The sequence below is a fragment of the Crocuta crocuta genome, unplaced genomic scaffold (genome assembly GCF_008692635.1).
Source record: "Crocuta crocuta isolate KB4526 unplaced genomic scaffold, BGI_CrCroc_1.0 scaffold97, whole genome shotgun sequence".
NCBI classification, from domain to species: Eukaryota; Metazoa; Chordata; class Mammalia; order Carnivora; family Hyaenidae; genus Crocuta; species Crocuta crocuta.
In genome coordinates, this window is record NW_027531999.1 from 6,041,500 (window position 1) to 6,065,056 (window position 23,557).

Genomic DNA, 23,557 nt, shown 5'->3' on the forward strand with positions numbered 1-23,557 from the left:
CTCAATTCATACTTCACAAAAATTAACTCAAGACAGATCACAGGACTAAAAGTAAAAGCTGAAACTCCTAGGCTTTTAGGAAAAAACACAGGAGAAAATTGTTGCAGCAAAAGGAAAACTAAGGTTTCTTATGATAGGGAAAACAATTACCATGAAAGTTAAAATTTATTTATAAATGAAATCAAACAAAATTAAATTTAAAGCTAAAATTAAAAACTTAAGCTTATGAAATTGGAAGAATTTTTATAAAATATATGTTGTATATATATTCATATATATGAATATATGAAGAATTCCTAAAATCTGATAATAAAACCTCCTCAATTTAAAAAACTAGGAAAAAAAAAATCTAACAAACACAAAACAGCACTGTCATCAGGGACATTTAATTAAAACTACAGGTATACAAAACAAAAAACCAAAAAAACCCTGCACCTATCACTTATTGGAATGGTTAAAATTAAAAAGTGACAGGGGCCTGGGTGGCTTAGTCGGTTAAGCGTCCAACTTTGGCTCAGGTCATGACCTCACAGTTCGTGGGTTTGAGCCCCACATCAGGCTTGTGCTGACCGCTCGGAGCCTGCTTCAGATTCTGTTTCTCCCTCTCTCTCTGACCCTCCCCTGCTTATGTTGTCTCTCTCTGTCTCTTAGAAATAAATAAAACATTAACAATTTTTTAAAAATTAAAAAAAAAATAAAATGTGACAAAGCCAAGCACTGAGGAGAATGTGAAGACAACTGGGACTTTCATGTAAATGATAAAAATACTTTGGGAAACAATGGGAAATTTCTTAAAAATCTAAATGGACAAACAACAATTTCACTCTTAGGTATTTATCCATAAAGAAAGACCCATGTCCTAAAGAGGACTCATAGAAGAATGTTCATTTTTATCTCTATTCGAAATAGCCAAATCCTAGAAAGAAACCAAATACAAAAATAGACAAGATATCAATGGACTAATCAGTAATAAAAAGTCAAGAAATACTAATACACTCATCATGGATGAAGCTCACAGCTATGAAAACAGCTAGACACAAAAGAGGACATATTGTAGACCTCCATTTATATGAAGTTCTAAAACAAGTAAAACTAATTTAAGGTGAACAAAACAATGGTGACCTTAAGTAGGGATGCTGTGAGGTAAGGATACAATTTTATACAATTTTATCTTTTTGAAATGTTTATCCAGTCTTAAAAAAAAAAAAGTTCAACTTTCCATCATGTAGTTTCTATCCTATTTTACTCCATTTGTCCATTAATGCCTCACTACTTTGATTAGAGAAACATAATAGTCTCTTCATATCTAAATAGGGTTAAACAACAACTCTCCAACTTCAGCAACTGGTATACCTTTTCACACTTTTCTTGGCAAATATCTGCCCCCTTCTCTCTCTCATCAAAATATACGTTAGAATGGGGCACGCAGTTGGCTCAGTTGTGCTGACAACTCAGAGCCTGGAGCTTGGAGTCTGCTTCAGATTCTGTGTCTCCCTCTCTCTCTGCCTGTCCCCACATCATGCTCGCTCTCACTCACTCTCTCTCGAAAATTAACGTTAAAAGAAAATTTAAAAATATATTTTCATTAAAATAGACTTTAGAATCATCTTGTCTAGCTTGTGGAAATAACTGATTTTTACAATTAAGATAGCACTAAGCTTGGAGAGAACCAACAATTGTGTTGAGTTATCCTATCCAAGGGTACAGGATGTCTTTTCATTTGTTCCAAGTACATTTTTGTTAGGGGTCAATAATATTTTAAACTTTTCCTTAAGTTTTGAAAAACATAAAACTATAACCTTACATATACCATACGATACCTTTACTCATGGTCACCATCGTAACATTTCTTGTTACATTTAATTCCTAGGCATTTTGTCTTTTTGTTGCTGTAATAAATTGACATTTGATTCCATGAGATACTCCAATTAGTTATTACTTGGATATATGAAACCTAAGGATTCTTGTTCATTACCTTCACACCCTATTACTTCACTGAATTCTTCCTGTTTGCGTTAAATTTTTTTCTTGATTGACTTGATTATTCCCAGGTACCTCTTTCAATCCTTACATGTCCAGCTTTATTACCCCTTGTCCTACAGTGGCTAATACATTCAAAGAGAATCTAGTGGAAATAGAGGCACATCTGTGCCTGTTCCTGACTTTAGTGTAAAGGTATCTGGTAATTTATTGGCTTTTTGGGCTGAGGCATGAGTGTGCATGTTTGTGTACTTGTAACGTTAAAAAAAGGTCTTGTCAACTCCATGTTATTAAATGTTTCCCTTGAAACAGGTAGTGAATTTTCCCTAGTGAGATAAAGCATCCCTGACCTGTTCTTCACTCCAATGACATATTAAGTATGATACTGGTCTTTGGAAGATGTTTCACTCCTCTAATTACACTAAGCAGCCTAACTAAGTGTGGTGTTTTGTGGTGGTGGTGTTTTTAATCAACAATGCTGAATCTTACCAGTGCATTGACAACTGTGTTTTCTTCCTCTTTTCTATAAACATGATGAAATATATTGATAAAGCACATAATATTGAATTGTCCTCATATTCCTGGGATTGATCTCACTTGGTCATGGTACATTACACTTACTATATTGTTGGATTATACTTTCAACATTTAAATGGTCTGTAGTTTTCTTTTTTACCATTGTCTTTAGTCAGGATTTGTTATCAGTAGTTGGGTTTAAATAAGACTGGAAAGTTTTCATACTTTATGTTTTGGAATAGACCTAGAACTCTCTGTACTGGAATTATCTGTTCTTTGAGGTTTCAAAGACTTGTGTGAAAGATTTCTGGGCCTGAGTTTCTTTTGGGTGATAGGTTCTTTGACAATTTTCCCAATTTCTTGATGAGGCTGCTTAGTAATTTATCTATCTACAGCGATTTTTCCTCCTCCAAGAATCAGCTCTCGGGTTTTATCTCCTACTATATTACTTATCTTAATAAGTTTATATCTTAACTCCATTCTTTTTTCTTGAAATATGTCTTTTCTTCCCCCAAACTGTTAATTTTAAGTATAAACGGTCTTCACAAGATTAAAAGCTCAGGTTCCTAATGATACATGCAAGTAAGAGCTATGGTACCTTTCAACTCTCAATCTGGGACAAGGACTACTTTAAAAAGCTGGTAAACGCCCAGCATATATTTTGAACAGAACTTAATTTTGTTAAGCACAGGCAACAACAATAAAAGATAAAAAATAATGATTACAGTAAATTATACTCATTTGTATTATTCTGTATCTTATCTTTTGAAGGTACATTTTAAACCTGCAAATGTCCTAAGATAAATTGTACTGCATGTCTCAAAATTCTGTGATGACCAATGATTACTCACATTTTTGCCGTTTTTATAGCAAGTATGTAAAAGCTTAGCCTAAAACAAACTTAAAACCTTTGTAGATAATGTGCAATAAAAAAAGTAATCATGAGACAATGATTTAAACTGATGCCTAATTATCACAGGACATAAAAAATGACAAAATTCCATAATTTGTCATATGAAACTAAAGGTTATACTTTCTAATAACTTACTATGTAAATTGTTAAGGTTTTCTAGTATTTGATATGCATAAATGAAACAATTTAATAGAACTTACTTAGAATTCAGATCCTGTACTTGATTAATAAAAGAGTCAAACTGTCAACATCATGCCTAGTAAGATGTTCCTACTGCACTGTACACAAAGACCATTGGAATTCCCACAATTTTTAGGAACAATTCTTTTTAACTGCTGTGTCATCAGCATTAATTTGGACTAACTATGGTTTTAGCTGCTGCTATTCTTTATGAAGTCTTATTACTTTTTACTTCTCCTTCATCATTGGTTCTTAAATTTTCATACAGAGATGAATAGAGGCAAGGAAGCCTTGTAACCCAGCTAAAAAACAAAAACAAAAAAATCACACACAAGTGAAAGAACCACTCTTTCTGAAGCTTCCTATATATATTTCATGCAAATTAAAATACCATAGGGAGGTCTGGGTGGCTCAGCAGTTTAGCATTCAACTTCAGCTCAGGTCATGCTCTCCTGGTTCATCAGTTCGAGCCCCGCCTTGGGCTCCATGCCGACAGTGCAGAGCCTGCTTAGAATTCTCTGTATCTTCCACTCTCTCCCCCTTCCCAACGCTCTCTCTCTCTCTCTCTCTCAAAATAAATAAACAGGTGTGCCTGGGTTGCTCAGTCGGTTAAGCGTCCGACTTTGGCTCAGGTCATGATCTCGCAGTCTGTGAGTTTGAGCCCCGCATGGGGCTCCGTGTTCACAGTGCAGAGCCTAGCACTTTGCTTCGGATTCTGTGTCTCCCTCTCTCTCTCTGCCCCTCCCCTGCTTGCACTCTGTGTCTCTCTCTCTCTCAAAAATAAGCATTAAAAAAAATTTCTTTTTAATTTTTTTTTTTAATGTTTTATTTATTTCTAGGAGAGAGAGAGAGAGAGACAGCGCGAGCAGGGGAGGGTCAGAGAGAGAGGGATTCACAGACTCTGAAACAGGCTCCAGGCTCTGAGCTGGCAGTCAGCACAGAGCCTGACGCGGGGCTCGAACCCACGAACCGCGGGATCATGACCCAAGCGAAAGTCGGACGCTTAACCGACTAAGCCACCCAGGCGCCCCTAAAAAAATTTTTAATAATAAAATAAATACCATAAAAGGCTAGTCAATATAGAAACTTTAAAAAGTGTATATGTACCATGTACAAACATTAAACACTCACCACTCACCTGCAAATTCTAAAGAAAACTACAGAAAGCACAAGATTAAGATAATTTACCAACTATTACACTAAGTTTTTTAATGCAGTGGTAGAGGTGGGAAGCAAGTAAACATACTTACCATTTGACAGCTAAATTCTGTACCTCTCCATTTTTATCTTCCAGTAACTTCAAAATCATTTTCACTACTTTCCTTTCACTATCATCATCCAACTTGATGGAATCTTTCTGCAGTTCTGTCATCAAATCATTTGTAGCCATAAACCTATCAAAAAATTAAATTTATTGGTGATTAAACATTTTTAAGCATTAACTTAAAAAAAAGATTCTCCCCCAGGTTAGTCCTGTTTTAAGTTACTGACAGGACTTACCGTGAGTGCTCTTTCATTCTAACTAATAGCATCATTGCTTTTAGGAGGAGAAAAGCTGCTCTTTTTCTTTGCATGCAATATGAATGTTTTATCTAGGATGCGTATAACTACAAACATTAAGAATACCTTCTTGTATAACATTGTGTGAGTTGGGCGGGTGGAGGAAAATTACTGGGAAACTCCAAAATATAAATTCTCACCTCTAACTCAACTCCCATCACAAGGTATCAGGTGTATTTTCAAAACGATGAAGGGGTGATTCTAGAACATCGTTCCATCTGACATTCAGTCCCCTCAAAAACTACTGCCAAAGACAAGTTTAATCCTGAATAGTCTGACAAAAAACCCAGAGTGATCAACTGTCTAATCTCAGCTTTAAATGAAAGGTTTAGCAAAGATAAGGTAACAAAGATAAGGTAAATAGGTGTTCAGATTTTTTCTCATATACCTCACCAGAAAATTGTCTTAAAAGTAATTTCTCACAGTAATATATAATCACATTGAAATAAAGACCCTCAAACCTGTTTAAGGACCAAATGAATCTTTCCCATAATTTTTGGTTCTTCTCTACTTATTGAAATAACCTTACTTAAATAACAATTACTTAATGCCTTTCTCCTGTATTTGAACTGAATCCTTTGAATAAAAGTGTAGTATCTTATGTTACATACAGAAATGTCAAATCTGTATTTAGACCAATTAAAAAACACAACTATTAGAGCTGAAATGATAAAGAGCTATGCAGATAGTCTGCCAATATAGGTAATAAACTATGGGTAAGGACTAGCAAAACAACCTACTTAGGAATTTAAGGAGTTAGTATGTTCATTCATGTAATGCTGATTTGACAAAGTTTTAAACTATAATGCAAGCACAATTCATAACAAGTTCTATAAAACAGCTTATAAAGAAAAGACTGTGTTCAAATTGGGATTACACAAGGTAAAGTAAGGATGCACTTTTTTAAAAAAAATGAACCCAGTTCTAATCGGAAGCCTCTCTCCATTTTATATGACAAATGAAATTAAAACCACACGATATTCTAGAAAATAAAAAACAAAAAAATGAACAGCACACTAATGTAGGCACTCTATATACCTTAGCCACTTAACATTTTAGGCATTTAACTTAAATAAAATCCATGAAGTAAAACCACAGTACTTAGATGCTCTAAAGACCCTGAAATGCTTATTATCTGGTTGAAGAGAATATGGCAATCTTCAACTTAGGTAAAAAAGCAAATAACCTAAATGCAAAAAACTGTTTTATGGTTCTGAAGGGAGTTTAGTGGTACACAGGTTCTTTCCTTTACCACATATTTATTCATTGCCTATTATGCTACAAAGGCTGGATTATGAGCAAAGAACAAATAAAAAGTAAATAAACCTTGGCTCCTGACCTCAGAGAAGTCTACCAATTTTCAAAAATCTATGTTTAATGCAAAACCACAAGACATAATCTCACACCAGTCAGACTGGCCAGTATAAAAAATATAAGAAACAATAAGTGTTGGCAAGGATGTAGAAAAAAGGGAACCCTAATGCCCTGATGGTAAGATGCAAACTGGTACAGACACTAGGAAAAGCAGATTGGAGGTTCTTCAAAAAATTAAAAATAGAAATAGCATATGACACAGCAATTCTACTGCTGGGTATTTGCCCCTCAAAAATAAAAGCACTAATTCAAAAAGATATATGCATGAAGTACCTGGGTGGCTCAGTCGGTTGAGCATCTGACTTCAGCTCAGGTCATGATCACACAGTTCATGGGCTTGAGTCCTGTGTTGGGCTTTGTGCTGACAGCTCAGAGCCTGAATCCTGCTTCAGATTCTGTGTCTCTCTGTCCCTCCCCCACTCACATTCTCTCTCTCTCTCTCTCTCTCTCTCTCTCAAAAATAAACAAACATTAAAATTAAAAAAAACATAAAAGCCAAAAATAAATACGCACCCCTATCTTCATTGCACTATTATTTACAATAGCCAACATATGGAAGCAACCTAAGTTTCCACTGATAAATGGATAAAGAACAATGAAATATTACTCAGCCATAAAAAGAATGAAATCTTGCCATTTTCAACAACATACATGGACCCAGAGGGTATTAAAGGGAATTCAGAGGCACAAACTGCTAGTTATGAAATAAATGGCAGGGATCAAAAGTAAAGCATAGGAAATATAGTCAATAATACTGTAATAATTTAGTATGATGACAGTGACTATACTTATGCTAAGGACTGTGTAATGTACAAAATTAAAATTGTGGACTCACTATGTTGTACACCCAAAACTAATATAACACTGTATGTCAACTATGCCTTCAGTAGAAGTACTTTTTTAATTTAAAAAAAATCTATGATAAATGGTTAAACATTTTTTAAAAAGCTGAAATGAGCACCAGTAAAATTAACAACAGGTATTTTTTAAAATGAGAAAAAATAGATTGAAATAATATTAAGTTATACCAAGAGTTACTTTTTATGGTGACTCCAAAACCAGAATGTTCTAAGAATTTCTTCCTTCTGTTAATTTGATATAAAAATTTGCACTATAAATCATCTTATAAGAAAGTTGTTGACCGGTTTAAAAGCTGTCCATGGCAGATTCAAAAGACAGTATGTAAAATGTCTCTTAAGTATTTACTATTATAGGTACGGTGCTAAGAGCGAAGACGATAAAACAGATTCAGTCCTCTCCTCTTAATCTTTTCTTCTAATACAGCAGACAGGTAAATGGACAAATCTCAATCTTACAGATTTTGAAAAATACTCAAGGACATTTGACAATGATCACACCAAAGAATGGACAATTAGTTTGGATCTCAAAGGAGTAACAGGGGGTTCTCAATGGGGAAAGCTAGTTTGGGATTTTAAATTTTAAATTTTTATTTTTGTCTGTGTTAGTGTGGAGGGTGGGGTTGGTAGCAGCAACAGCAATGCTAAGGGGCCTAACACTTTAGAGTGAAGAGCTAAGAAGCAGTTAAGAATGGACGGGACATAAGTAGATGGAAAGAAATCTAAAAAGAATAAGATGGAAATGTAGGTTGAGGTCAGGATAAGAAATGTCTTATATACTCAATGACTATGTGGTGAGAACCCATTATGTATCAAGTACTCTGCTAGGCCCTGTGTAAACAAGAGATGGTAAAAGCATACAGATTCTGTGGTCTTTTTTTTTTTTTTTTAATGTTTTATTTCTGAGAGAGAGAGACAGTGTGAGCAGGGGAGGGTCAGAGAGAGAGGGAGACACAGAATCTGAAACAAGCTCCAGGCTCTGAGCTGGCTGTCAGCACAGAGCCCGACGCAGGGCTTGAACCCACAAACCATGAGATCATGACCTGAGCCAAAGTCAGATGCTTAACCAACTGAGCCACCCAGGGGCCCCAGATTCTGTGGTCGTAAGCTTACAATACAAACAGAGACACTGCAATTTAAAAAACTACATATATGGGTTAATTATATGTAATTATGAATAGAGATAAATGCTAAGAAGGGAAGGAAAGGAATACAGCACAAAGAAAATTCAATGGTATAACAAAGTAACCTGATGTAGATTGCATTGGGCATTGTGCACCAGGGAAGACAGATCTGAAGCATGAGCAGGAATTTTTTTTTTGGCTGGGGCAGGGGCTGGGGCAGGGGGAGGGAGGAGCAGCAGGGGCAGGGGGATGGCCAAGTAAGCAAGGGCCAAGAGATTAAAAAATTTGGGAGTCTTATTAGGATTTTATTCTTTATTTTAAAAGCAATGGGAAGCTACTGAAAGGCATCTGAGGTAGAGATGGGGAGAATATGGAAATGATTAAATGTGCATTTCAGAAACATTAATCCAGTTACATACACTATGGCAAGAGTTCGGAGAGAACCATTCTTCATTCAGCCAAATTGAATGGAGAACAGTTAGGAGAGTTAGTGCAGCAGTCTAAGTGAGAAATGACGGTAGCTAGACTCAGGGTATGACAATCAGTGGATGAAGAAAAATGGACATACAATCAATCCTCATTAGAAGAGTAAATGCCTTCTTGTTTCAGCTCACATAGTACAAAGAATAGTATCCTCTGGGGCGCCTGGGTGGCTCAGTTTGGTTGAGTGTCGGGCTTCAGCTGAGGTCATGATGTCACAGTTCCTGGGTTCAAGCCCCTCGTCAGGCTCTGTGCTGGCAGCCAGCTCAGCGCCTGGAGCCTGCTTCAGATTCTGTGTCTCCCTCTCTCTCTGACCCTCCCCTGCTCATGCTGTCTCTCTCTCTCAGAAATAAATAAAAAACATTAAAAAAAATTTTTTTAAAGAGTAATATCCTCTTCTCTATGTATTGCCACATCTTTTGCATGCTTGTGCTGTTAGTAATTTTAATGTTTAAAATGAACTCCAAGCATAGTGAAGTACTGTCTAGTGTTCCCAGGTACAAGAAGGCTATGAAATATCTTTCAGAAAAAAATACATGTATTAGATAAGCTTCTTTCAAGTATGAAGATAGTACTGCTGGCCATGAGCAGTGTGGATGAATCAACAACATAGATTAAATAAGCATCTTTAAACAGGAATACAGATAAAACAAGGTTATGAGGTGATCAACTATGAAAATGTTGTGACTAGAGGCTCATAGGAACCTACCACTGTACTTCCCCTAGAAGTAAGGCTCACTATCACTAATTCAACATTCATGGTAACTTTATAGTAATAACTACTGAAAATAAAGAGAACCAATCATTTGAGATTTAAAAGGTTAAAACAAAGTCTTTGGAAAGGATTAGATATGGGGATGGTAAGGAATGGGTTAGAAAATGGACAAAGAGGGAGGGAAACCCCAGGACTTGGGTGTTACAGTCAGGTATGTACCCCTTCAGGGGTCTTACTGTGATTTAACACACACTGTCACAGCAGATGGTTCAACCACTCATCTTAAACAGGAGAAAGGATTTAATAAACATGGCTCAACTACAGACTATACTGAATGGCCATTTTTCTGATCCTAATCAAAATCTCAGCAATAGTGAAGGTATGAACCATAAATCAATGCCCTGCAGCCCCACGTCATCTGTCCTTGGCCAAAAGTGAGGACTGAGAAGGAAAAAAACAGTAGCTCTGCAGTTCAGGAACTGATCTGAGGCTTATACCTATTTCTCAATGTTATTCCAAGCCAATCTGATGCTTACAGCTAAAACATACTGTTTTCCCGTACATAAAAAAAACCTCACAGAACATCCATTTCAGACAAGTTGGCTTAACACAAAATACCAAACATCTTCCTTCCTAACTCATTAAGTGACTGCTGCTTCTTCACCAATTACAACTTTTCCTCTGCTTTGGTCTTGCCCTCCGTGTATTAAGATATCAAATGATGGAATTGCCCCACTCTCCAACAAACCAGTCTAATGTGAAACTCCACTTCCTCAGACCCTTCCTCAAATTACCCAAATGAATAGGACCCAACATCTTTTCCCTCTCAGTGTAATGGTAATAAATAAACCCAACCTGTGTCAGGGATGCCTCTATAAGAGAATTTCAATAAGTAAAAAGTAGTAAACAGTGCTTGCATATCAAGTAGATTAACAAGGAAAACACCCACCGAATTAGTTACACAGAGCTTGTTAGAAATTTGGGGGAAAGTAGTATCAGCAATCTTAGTGGGCAACAGCTAAGAAGTTCAGAGTTTATGTTGTAGTCAATGGGAATTGGTGGGGAAGGCAATGATCAGCTGTGACATTTAGAAAGAAGACTCCAATGGAAGAGTTACCAACAGACTGGATTAAAAAGAGGCCTGAGACAGGAAGACTAATTTGAGAAAATACTCATCAGCACACTAAATGACACAGAAAAAGGTAGAAGGGTGACATCAAAGTTTTCCAAATTGGGCCATCTGGTAGATGGTAATCTAACAGGACAAAAATAAGAATAAAAATGGCTTAAGATGGGAGACAGGGAAATTAAAACATTAACTCCAGGCTTCTACAGGAGTCCTAGGTGGACTGAACCTACAGGCAGTGCCATCTCACTCATTTATTCAATAAACACTTGGGGGGGTTCCATCATTAGGAACCGTGCCCGGCTCTGCAAACAGTTATGAACACCTGGCTTACTCTACTGGACTGAAAGGTCCTTGAGGGGAGAATTTATTCATCTCTAGTGGATCCAAGGTAGAAATGTAGAAACAGATACCTTGTATTGCACAATGAGCAGCTCTCACAATCTTCCCCTCATGCACAAACACAATTTTACCCTTGTTACCAAAAGAAAGCTAAATAACAGCAGCCAAGTGCATCGTCTAGTGACAATTATCTTTCAAAGAACTCACCACTATCTCATTTTTTCTCATTTACTCCCTTAGTGTATGAATTGAGGACAGTCTTAATATTGTTCATGTAAATAAGACTAATTTTTAGTCCTCTCTCTTCTTCACAGTTTGCTCAATGAGGTTTTTCTTCTATTTTTCAGTGGTGAGCCTTAATCATTGCTGATAATCAGTGTTAGCAGTACACCTTTATCAAGAAAAATCACAAAAGTGAAATCCAATAACTTACTGCCATCAACCTGCAAAGTACTTAAAAAGTGCCCAGAAATCACCTTAAGCTCTACAAATCTATTTCTTCTGATTAAACTTACTTTTCTACAAGTAAAAATTGTCCACAGAACTTAGCTAGTATTTATTGTTACATTATTGTAAATGCCCATGCAGTACTTTCAGCTGTAAGTCCTCTAAGGTCCCTTCCAGCTTATGATTCCATACCTGGTCTGGGATTTTTACTAGCATTTTAAAGTTTCCAAGAGAAAATACATTCTAATGTCTAAAACACATAAATAAATAAATTTGGTAACATAAGCCATTATCAAGCCAGGAAACTGCAATGCACTAAAAAATATTTTAAATTATATCAAATGGTATTTTAAAAAAAGATTGGGAGGGGGCGCCTGGGTGGCTTAGTCGGTTAAGCGTCCGACTTTCGCTTAGGTCATGATCTCGCGGTTCGTGGGTTCAAGCCCCGCGTCGGGCTCTGTGCTGACTGCCAGCTCAGAGCCTGGAGCCTCTTTCGGTCTGTGACTCCCTCTCTCTCTGACCCTCCNATTAAAAAAAAAAAAAAAAAATTGGGAGATTTTACAATGGTTTCTAGAAGAAACTTCCCAAAATCCTTACATGCTTTTCTCTTAACTCTGAAATTAAAATCCAATTCAACTAAAACAAGCACCCACTAAGAACCCACAAGGCAAAACAGTAGAAGATTCAGTTCAGTGAAACAAGGTCCCTACCCTCAAGCAGTTCCCTAAACAACAGGGACCCCCAGCTCCAGTCAAAATTACCTACTCCCTCTCCCCCAATGGAGTTTTATACAGCGTGCTTTCATACTTGTACTCATTTTCTCTACCTACAATTTCAAGACCTAGCTCAGATCATTCCACAAAATCAATCGCCTTGTTTTCATCTTCCCTGCCACTTAAGCCTAACAACTACATACTGCCCTGGGCTCTTTATCTTTTTATAAAAATGTCTTAACCATTCAACAAGCATGTACTATTACTGAGGGCAAGCACTAGATCTTAAATATTTTGTAGTCCTTCTCAGGGAATTACTAAAAGCATCTTCTAGCACAAAATATTCCATAAGCCTACCTTAGAAGAAAATGAAATTTAAGTTCTCATTCTTAAATGTTCCCTAGTCAAAATTCTGGAGAAGTAACATAACATGGTAGTTAGGAGTTCAGGCCCGGGTGGTGTCTGGAAATCCCAGATCTAATGTCTAACCTACCTTGGGCAAGTACTTAATCAACATCACCACATCTAAGATTTCTCAACTGGAATAGAGATTGTTAGGTTCCACTTTACTAGTATTATAAGGATAATTAGGATCAAGTGTACGAAGTTAACAGTAAGCACTGTTAACTATGATGTAGAGAAAAATAATGTGTACTTTCTTTAGCTCTTAATTCTTTGTAATACCATAGTTCAATTATGAAGCATATGAAAATAAAAGCAAAACGTTAGTTACCTCAGCCCACTGAATTTTCAATATTAATATTCATAAATGGAGCATTCACATTAAAGTTTTCATCTGGTACCTACAGAATTATCTGTCTACTGGCACTAAACCTTAATATACCACCCTCCAAGAATACAGAATACTAAAACATGAAAGAAAAGAACATTAGATTCCCCCTCCCAATAGCACCCATGATTTAAATCCTACAAAATGATTCTTTAAAAATGCTGACATCTGAAAATTTTGAAGCCTATACCCGTTTCTTTACATGAATGGACTATGTAGTTATCCACAGACCTAAAATTTTAGGCCTATTAGGGATCTTTTGTAATCACCCATGTACAAAGTGAAAATTTAATCCCAAATTAAGTGGCCTGCCTAAGATTTCAGATGGTTCATAGGAAAGACTCCTACTACATTAGAACCCATGGCTAGAACCCATATTTTGTGACCAGCCCGTTATACTTTCTTTGGATTCTACCATAAGAATAATTTTTTTCTTTTAGATATATCATTGTTATCTTCTGCCCTTAGCACAAGTAGAGTGGTTTGCACATGTTAGATATTCTAGTTTTTAACTTTGTCCTTTCTGTTAGTAGATATTTTAAAACATGTAACAATACAGTGTGATATTTATAGCAAAATAAACTTCAAATGAGAAATCAGAAGGCATAATTTTAAAATAGAACACATACATTCAAATGTCTATACTGCAGTTATACAGAAAAATGTTCAAAATACTCAACAAGTGCTCACTGTTTTAGTTAATGTTAAATATCTGTAATTTAAGGGGCGCCTGGGTGGCTTAGTTGGTTAAGCGTCCGACTTTCGCTTAGGTCATGATCTCGTGGTTCGCGGGTTCAAGCCCGCGTCGGGCTCTGTGCTGACTGCCAGCTCAGAGCCTGGAGCCTGTTTCGGTCTGTGACTCCCTCTCTCTCTGACCCTCCCCTGCTCACACTGTCTCTCTCTCTCTCCTAGAAATAAATAAAACATTTAAAAATATATATATATCTGTAATTTAATATACACAGTGCTTTAGTTCCAAAGACTTGTCTGTTAACTAGATGGCTTGAGCATACAAGTCTTTAAAACAGAATTAATAAAAATCTTAGCAATGCCATATTGCTAAAGTCATGGTTTCCACGCTTATCTTCTATAATGTTCACCAACTATTAGAAATAGATATTACACTTTTATTTTATCTCATTTATTTTAATTTTAATGGTTATTTATTTTTGAGAAAAAGAGACAGGGTACGCGTGGGGGGAGGGGCAGAGAGAGGCAGACACAGAATCCAAAGCAGGCTTCAGGCTCTGAGCTGTTCGCACAGAACCCAACGCGGGGCTGGAACCGGCGAACTGTGAGATCATGACCTGAGCCAGAAAAAGTCAGATGCTTAACCAGCTGAGCCACCCAGGTGCCCCAATATTACACTTTTAGAAAAATAATCCTCCAAGCTATGTTTTGATTTACTCTAGCTTAAAGTGGTAGATAATTCTTATCAAGTTCAACACTGAATACTGCTTAACATCAGAGCAATATTTCTTTCATATAGTTTATTTTAAAAAGAAAACACGAAAGCACGTATGTATTATATTTACAAGAAATTTAAGTAGCTTCAGTCAAAAATCACATATGCACCATTAACATGACTTGATTTTATTCTAAACATATTACCCATACACAAGGCTGACCAGTTTAACAAAATAGTGCTATTATAGGAAAGTGCTACCTTTAGTCTGAAATTGAATACAATCAGAATGATATTGAGTACTTTTACAGAATGAGCCAACTTGACAAAAATGGGAAGGGGGCAAATCTCACAGCACACTCTACACAGCTGCAAGTTTTTAATATATATACGTACATATACATAGGTCACCCGAATGTATATTTTAGTTTCAGTGTCTTGCATTGGGAGCTAGCAAAACTCCAAAGGGAAGTAAAGGGAATTCTAACCCCAACAAAACAAAAAACAAAAAAAATAACAAAAAGAAAAACTTTATTTCCTCCAGTAATCTTGATTTTAATCTACACTACCCAAAACAATACAAACATGTCTCTTCCAAAAAGTCACAACACTAAAATCACTAAACACACACTAAAATCTTTGGTACTAGGAAACTGGGTTTAAAAAGTTTCAAATGCATTGCTTGATGACTCCCTAGGTAGCAAAACTTTTAAAAATTCATTTCTGGCTTTGAAGTCACAGAACCAAAACTGTATTTCACTGGCCATTTGAATATGCCAGCACATCAATTTAATTAGAAACATGACCATTACATTTTTCATGGTTCTCCTTTCACAAATGGGAAAATTTCTTCTTGGTTGATAAGGTTTGGGTGTGTTTTCAGGGTACTGTTCATACCTACATAAAATAAAATAAAAGAGACTGCAGCCACGATTTTAGTAGAAGACTATCTGTTCTTTTCTTTAAAATGCACACAAAATACAACCACCAAGCCTTAGAGAAAAAACAGATATCAAAGAAATAGAAAAGTTTTTTTTTTTTTAAGATCAGGAGCTTATTTAGTGATGGGATAGGAGGTAGGAAGAAATGCAACCACTGTAATGCAAAAAGAGAGAGAGAGAGAGAGAGAGAGAAACCAAGATAATCCGTGAAAATATAGTATTTCTTCAATATGCATGCTACCAAGGCTTGGAAACCATAGTACAAGTCTTCTGGAACACAACTGCATGAAGCTTCATATTCACCACGCTTGTTTTTTGAAAACTTCTATCAGTAAGATCCATTTGCTCGTTTTACTCTTCTAAGGTTCAGGAATGCACCTTCCAGACAGTAATTTTGGATATAAGGAAACGAGACTGAAGCCCCCAATTCCTGCTTAGTTTTTAGTTTTTCCCTGACAAGGAAAAATGACAGAGATGCTGGCGGGAAAACCCTGAGAGTCAAGTTCCCCCATCCTGGCTCCCCTCCTCCCCATCTCCTTCTTCTTCTTCCCACCTTCCCGAAAGGAAAGGTCCAAAGGAAAAGTTTATAAACCAATCCAGGAAAAGCTCGGAAAGAAGCAAATCACTGAAGCGGAATGGACCCAGGCCCACCCCCATCTGCGGGGAAAGAGGCGGCAGCTGGGGACCGGAGTCGGGAGCAGCCAGAGCCCCAGCGAGCAGGGCGGCCTAGCGCCTGAGGCCGGCTGGCCGGTAGGCCTGGCCTCCCGGTCCTCAAGCCTAGAGCAACTCCCTACCCCACAACGGCGGGTCATTTCGCCCCTTCACGCTACCTGGGACGCGAGAATCGTGTCTCGGGATTGGGGGTGGGGACAGAGAATGCAGTGGAGGCGTCTGGGGACGCAGAAAGGGCCTCAGAGCCGCGGCGGGCAACCGCCTAGAGGAAAGAATGGGGGAGGGGGCTGGAAGGTGGGAGCGCAAAGGGGCCTGCGGGATCGGGGCGCGGGGTGGTGGGCCGGGGACCTCGAGAAGGCAGAGGGACCGGCTAAGGCCAAAGGGGTGGGGCAAGGCCTGTGTGAGGGCCAGGGCTGCGGATGGGGCACCCCAAGGTGGGTTTAGCGTCGGGTTTCGGCCTCACCTGAAGTCCTTGTCGCTGGATGTCATTTTTTCCAGCAAATTGGAAATATGGTACGAGGCGCTCGCCATGTTGACGGCCTCGATCGCGCCCGCTGGCGTTGCTGGTGCCGCTGCCCGCTGCCGCCGCCGCTGGTGCTGGGGCTCCTCCTCTGGCTCGCGGCGGCTCCCGCTTCCAGGGTCGCAGCGCGACGCCGACGCGGACTAGGGAGGCGCCTCGACAGGCTGCCTCCTCCTCGGCGAGGAGCGGGCCTGTCCCGGAGAAAGCAGAGGCTTCGGGGCCGGCCTAACGACGGCGCTGCTCGCTGGAGAACGAGCTCATGGGCAGCGAGGAGTACAGCAGGGCCTCTCCGGGGAGCTAGACACCTCTACTCGGGTCCGTCTCGCTCCCACTCTCTCCGCACTCGCTGCCTAGGGCAAGAGGCCAAAACCCGCCTCCTTAGCTTCAGGGGCGGGGGCGGCAAACGCGGGACGCCACGGAAAGCTGAGGTCAGGGTTCACGGAGGTCTCCCCACGCACGCTGTAGAGGCGCTAGTTAAAAGGCAATCCTGTTGGCTGAAGCCTCCGTCAGTCTTCGCGTGAACCGCCTTCCGGAAGGCATGACAACGACCAAAAGGGGCTGTTCTCGCGAGACCTGAAAGCGACGGTTAAAGGAAGGGGGGCTGAGGGGGACGAGCGTGCTGTAACCTGAGAATGATTTCTTTTTTCTGTACGACAGTATTGGGAAGGGTTTGCGATTCTTAAGGAGTATAAGGTCACAGAGTATTGCTAATTAAGGTGTAGCGTGGCAGCCAACATAAGAATTGTTAGAAGGAGCTTTCATTTCGAATCGGACGCGTGGCCTACTTTGCCTTCACCACGGTAGAATAATGTTGCCACGTGAAAACCACAAATACCAGAATGCATTCGGGGTTGTTACACTGAGTCAGAATGTGATTGGCTGAAGGAACTTGTAGCTTCCTCATTGGCTCCCGTGCGAGGAGTGAATGCCGGGATTTGTAGTCTGGCGAGGCAGTTGCTCTCTCTAAGACCTTTAGCTCCCCGCGCACTTGGTTTGTGCCGCGGGTTCGATTTCCTCTTGCAGCTCTTTTTGCTGTTGTGGGGTGTCCGCAGAGCTAGGCTGCTGCGGGTTGGGCAGGCGCATTGCGGATCAGTTAGTGTTCTTGGCAGAGATGTAGTAGAGATTTCCTAGCGCTAATCCTTGAGAATGATGGGAGTCTCATCCTCTTTAGGCAGCGGAGTTCGCTGGACACACTCCCTCAGTGCATTAAAGAGCCAGCTCCCTATAGCAAGGAAGGCCAACGACCAATGATTGTATTCGGGCCTACTCGTTTTATTCATAGTACCTAAAGGACTACCCTCTGTAGTCAGCTATTGTGGATTTAATAATCCTGCAGTTGTGTATTTTATTGTTTCCAGACACACACACACACACACACACACACACACACACACACACACACACAGCAGTGGGAGATCAGATACCGAATCGTTTGCTTTAGTACCCACGTTTTTATCTGTTTAATTGGAATTAGAGCTAGCTAACAGGCCTTTGTAAAAGAAGAATGGGAAAGCCCAGTCAGGAGACAAGGAAAATTCTGTCTGTATCTCTTACTGCTCTTGTTAAAAAAAAAAAAAGCTGAATAGCTCCTTTCTTCCAACTATTAAATCTGACGTTTCTCTATTGTTCTTTCTTGTAGTTGTCTTTTCTAAAAGTCACGCACTGTTATAATCAATAACAGTTAAAACAGATGAAATGTGATCTGGCCTCATGATACATACCTAAATTTTCCCTTTGTTCAGCCCCATGTGTCCTTTTCCTTTAGTGCTGTGTTTCTCCCTAGCAGCACCGCATCTTTTCACTCATTTTACCCAAGTTTACATCAGTTTCTCTAAGGGTGTCAGCCGCAGTTAACTCCCTTCTGCTATCAACAATATTTAATATAAACTATGCTATGCACATCACACACAAACAAGCCGGTCATTTACCTCGTGTGGACCCCAAGGCTTAAAATCTCAGTCATCTGGTGATAAATCAACTCCACCCCTCTTTTTTTTTTTTTTTTTTTTGAGCCTGAATCTACAGATGCCAGGTCATGTTTTCTCCATTTGTGTATTAAATCCTTTCATTTATCAGTTTCCACCTGAGCTGTAATATTTGTTGGCAGACAGCTTGAATATAAATCCTGTTTGCTGCCACTTATTAGCTGTCTTAGGCAATTCATTTCAAGGTCTCTGAGCCTTGGTTTCTTTATGGATAACACTACAATCATCAGAGTATAGTACTACCCAATCTGGCTGTTTTTAAGAGTCAGGGTGGCTCAGTAGTTTAAGCAACCGACTTGGACTTAGGTCATGATCTCACGATTTGTGGGTTCAAGCCCTACTTCGCGCTCGTGCTGACAGCTCAGAACCTGGACCCTGCTTCAAATTCTGTGTCTCCCTGACTCTCTGATCCTCCTGTACTCTCTCTCAAAGATAAAGTAAAAAATTAAAAAAAAAAAAAAAAAAGAAAGAAAGGAGGCATTGCCTGAGTTGGTAGTGTTACCATAACTAAATACCATAGATTGGGTGGCTCAAACAACAATAACTTGATTTCTCATAGTTACGGAGCCTAGAAATCCAAGACCAATGTAATATCAAGGCCGGTTTATCTTGAGGCCTTAGCTTGCAGAAGGCGGCCTTCTCATTGTGTCCTCATGTAGTCTTTCCTGTGTGCACCCACACCCCTAATATCTCCTTCTCTTCTTTTAAGAACACCAATCCTATTGCACTAGGGTCCCATCCTCTTAACCCCATTCAACCTTAATTGTGTCCTTATTTCACCTCATAGGTCTTTTTAGAGGTTGTGTCTTCAGATACCATCACACTGGGGATTAGGGCTTCAACATATGAATTTGGGGGGCCACACAGTTCAGTCTATAACAGATATCCCATTAAAGTGCTCAGTACAGTACTTGGAATGTAATAATATTTATGGCATTGCAAATGTCACGTAAAGCATCTAATAAAAGTCAGCTATTATTAGTCGTATATTCTCTTGGTCTTTTACTTGTCCCTATCCCAAACCATTCTACATAGCCAGTTTAGGGTGTTTTTAAAACATTGTTTTTATAGTGTCACTCAGCTATTTAAAAAACTTCAGTGGCTCTCTACTACTGAATGATGTCCACGTGTTTTGACACTCCGTGGCCCCTTCATCTGTTCCTAACCCTTTTTTCTGATCTTTCTCCCACTATTCTAATATTGATCCCATCAATTTTTTTGAGTCCCTCAAAGACCCAACTCCAAGTTTTTTGTTTTTTTTTTTTTTACAATCATCATTATAATAAGCCCTTACTTATAGGTCAGGTACTAAATTAATTCATTTAATCCAGATTTTAAGTGCGAGAGGCACAGACAGCTTAAGTGACTTGCTAAAGGTCACCAATAGGGTATAGTCAGGATTAAAATCCAGGCAATGTGGTTTCAGAGCCTATGCTCCAAATCTCTGTACAAAAATGTTTGTCCCCAGCTGGAATGCTATTCATCTCCCCTGTCTCTTTCCAGGATCTTAACCAATAATAGTGTTTATATTCTAGCCTCCAACTAGAGTATAAGTTTCTTAAGAGCATATACCAACTTTAAACCACTTCAACTTCTTTCAAGTACTTAGCCCGTGCCAAATTCAAAAGAGACACTCAAAAGTACTTAATTTTGGGGTGCCTCAGTCAGTTAAGCATTCAACTCCAGATTTCATCTCAGGTCATGATCTCATGGTTGTGGAATAGAGCCCTGTGTTGGAATCCTCACTAGGCACAAAGCCTGCTTAAGAGTCTCTCTCTCTCCCTCTTCCTCTGCTCACACTCTCTCTCTTTCTCTTTCACACACACACACAAAAGTACGTACTTCTATTTTGTATTCTTGGCCTCTTAGAGATTTGATCTAGGTATCACTGAATATAGCTTCTAACATTGGGAAAACGCTTTCTTTTAAGGATCTGTAAATGCTAAATTAATTTTAAATGCAAAATAAATAATAAATAAATAGGAAATAAATAGGAAATAAATAAACCTAGATAAAGCTGTCCTCAAAGAGTTTTCTTTCTAGTCAATGGTCATAATGGAAAACTGAGAGAAGAAAAGAATAAAAATGGTATCCTTCAGGTCTTCGAAGTTTCTTCAGATATCAACTAGTAGGTTAGCTGAATTCACAAACATTTATTGAGTGACTACACTGTTCCAGACAGTGTACTAGATGCTGGGGATGCAGGGATGAGCAAGAGACAGTTTCCTTTATTTAGGGGGACATTCATGTTGACCAAACCTTAAATTTTATAGAATTTTTTTTGAATTTTGTCTAAAAGGAATGGATCCTGAAATTGTCTTTAAAATGTATATATGATAAAAGATAAATATGGTAAAATGTAAATAACTATTAACAGATAAATATCAATAAAGAGAAGACAATGGAAACAATATAATTGATTTATTAAGTCATATGAAATTGCTGGGGTACAAGCATAAAATGTTACTTTGTGTTTTGCTTTTCAAACACACTCTGTCAGTTCTGTCACATGACTCTTAATGACATATTGGGCAGATCCCAGAACTTTCCCTTTGAAGTCTTAAAAGTTCAATCTAGTTTAGTCCAATGTCCATCTTGACACCGCCATCTGCTTCTATACTCCATAAGGTTAAAGGGAATGACAAGAGAGGAGAAGGGGAAAGAAGAAAATGTTCTTTATTTAACTGCTTAGAATTCTACCTCTCTCTTGACTATTGATGGCAGATACGCAACCTTGAGGGTCAAGGTTGTAAATTCTTTAACATGTATTTCAGAGGTCTTCCTTCTGCGCACTTGCATGACATAACACATCTGAGCATTCCCTCATCCTCCAGGGGGCAAATAGCACTCACAGATGGAGTCCCTCAAGAAGTCTCCTGCCCGTCTGATTTTGGAGGGAGTTGCTTACTTCGTCTGCTGAAGCTCTTGCGCTGGGTGATATGACAAAGAATGAAATTTCCTTTTTCTGTTTTATGGCTATTGACGCCTTAATAAGTAACATACAATTATCCAGTGATTTGAGAGGAATGCTATTCAGTTCAGGTTAATTTTCCAAAAGATGCTTCAGGGCTTTATATCTGTTTCATTATTATAAGGAAGCTCCCCATTATTACAAGGGGGCTCTACCATAACATTTCCCAAACCATGTACTGGTCCCAAACACTAGTTCCATAAGATGTCAATAGAAGCAGATACTACTGGGGCGTGTATAATGGAGGGTAGCATTGTGGTTTTAAAAAAAAGTTTAGAAAACAGTTTTCTTAATTGCAGAAAAATCTCAGGACACTTCATATGCTAATGTGATGTGAATACCCATGAAAAATATATAGAACCCCTATGGACTGACCTGTGTGTTTCATTCACTCCTCTCCCTTACAGGGGGGACAGGTTCAGATGTTGAAGGACCAGTTCCCAGTGGTATGGTATTTGGAGATAGGACCTTTGGGAGGTATTTTGGTTTAGATCTGGTGACAAGAATGGGGCTCTCATGATGATATTAGTGCCCTTTTAAGAAGAAACACCAGGGGTGCCTGGGTGGCTCAGTCACTTGAGCCTCTGATTTCGGCTCAGGTCATGATCTCGCAGTTTGTGGGTTTGAGCCCCGCATCGGGCTCTGTGCTGACAGCCAGCTCGGAGCCTGGAGCCTGTTTCGGATTCTGTGTCCCCCTCTCTCTCTGACCCTCCCCTGCTCATGCTGTTTCTCTCTCTCTCTCTCTCTCAGAAATAAATAAAATATTTAAAAAAAAGAAAAGAAGAAGAAACACCAGAGAGTTCTTTCTCTCTCTGGGTCATGTGAGGACACGGAAAGACGACAGCCATCTACAAGCCAGGGGGAGAGCTCTCACTGGCACTCAACCATGCTGGCACCCTAATCTGGGACTTCCAGCCTCCAGAACTGTGGGAAATAAGTTTCTGTTGTTTTAAGCCACCCCAGGCTGTGGTATTTTCTTATGGTAGCTTAAGCTGACTAATACAAGTATGCAGGTACTTTACACATCTGAGCATAGAGTTTTTTTAGAGTCCTACCTATTACCATCTCAAGGAATTAAGAGTACCATGAAACAGTGGAAATCTTGTTTCATTGGTGAATTTTATTCTGAACTGAATGCTGCATGGGTGATGGGGAAGAAGACAATCTTGGTAGAAAATAAGTTTATTAGACATTCATTTTAAAATAGCCTTCTGCCAAGTAAAGGTGGATTGTGCTTAATTCATAGATTTGCTGTAAATAGAGTTAAAGGAAATAAATAGAGCTATACTTAGTCAACCAGTTACTAATTTCTGAAATATAATTCTTGGTCAAATGTCGAGGCTGATGTGTTAATAGTGGAGGAAAGGAGCAGTTGTGATTTGTGTTTCAGCAATGACAGCTTTGCACACAAATAAACACAATGCCCCTGTTACAGATCATTTGTTAATAATGAATTCACCCTAGATGCAAAAGGAAGTAAATGCTGTAGAAGGTTGATCTTAAGAAGATTTATTTCCAATTGTTTGGAAACAATTCCACAGCTAGAGTTTTTTTTCTATGACCTACTCTTTTCTAAACAACTGCTTGACGCTCTTGGTTAATTTTTAGTCGCAGTCTAAATCAAACTGGATTGTTATTCTATGAAGGGATTATTCTTTTAGAGTTAGAAATACATTTGTAGCATATTAGAGAAAATTACAAAGATTATTTATATCACAGAGGTGTTTCCTTTGGAACATCTACCATTTCATTCTTACTTTTGACTTTTATAGGTCTGGCATTTAAAAATCATAACATCCTCTGATATAAATTTATAAGAGCACTGTCCAGGATTTTCAGAAAACTAAAACTATAACTTTATAAATATAAAGCTGGTCCAGTAAAATGAATCTGGAAAAAATAGTAATTTTAATGAAAATAAACTGAATGAAGTGGTACTGGGATTC

The 23,557-nt window shown here is 38.7% G+C and overlaps 1 protein-coding gene across 1 annotated transcript in view; it reads right to left on the reverse strand.

Annotated features, from left to right (window-relative positions):
- The window catches only part of CAND1 (cullin associated and neddylation dissociated 1), a 42,227-nt gene extending 25,152 nt beyond the window's left edge, over positions 1-17,075 (reverse strand). Inside the window, exons 1-2 of the mRNA XM_077775193.1 lie at positions 16,599-17,075; positions 4,840-4,983 (exon numbers count right to left, since the gene is read on the reverse strand). Of these exons, the coding sequence (XP_077631319.1) occupies positions 4,840-4,983; positions 16,599-16,666 (212 nt within the window). The 5' untranslated portion in view covers positions 16,667-17,075. The remainder of the gene's footprint in view (positions 1-4,839; positions 4,984-16,598) is intronic.
- Between the last annotated feature and the right edge of the window lie 6,482 nt (positions 17,076-23,557).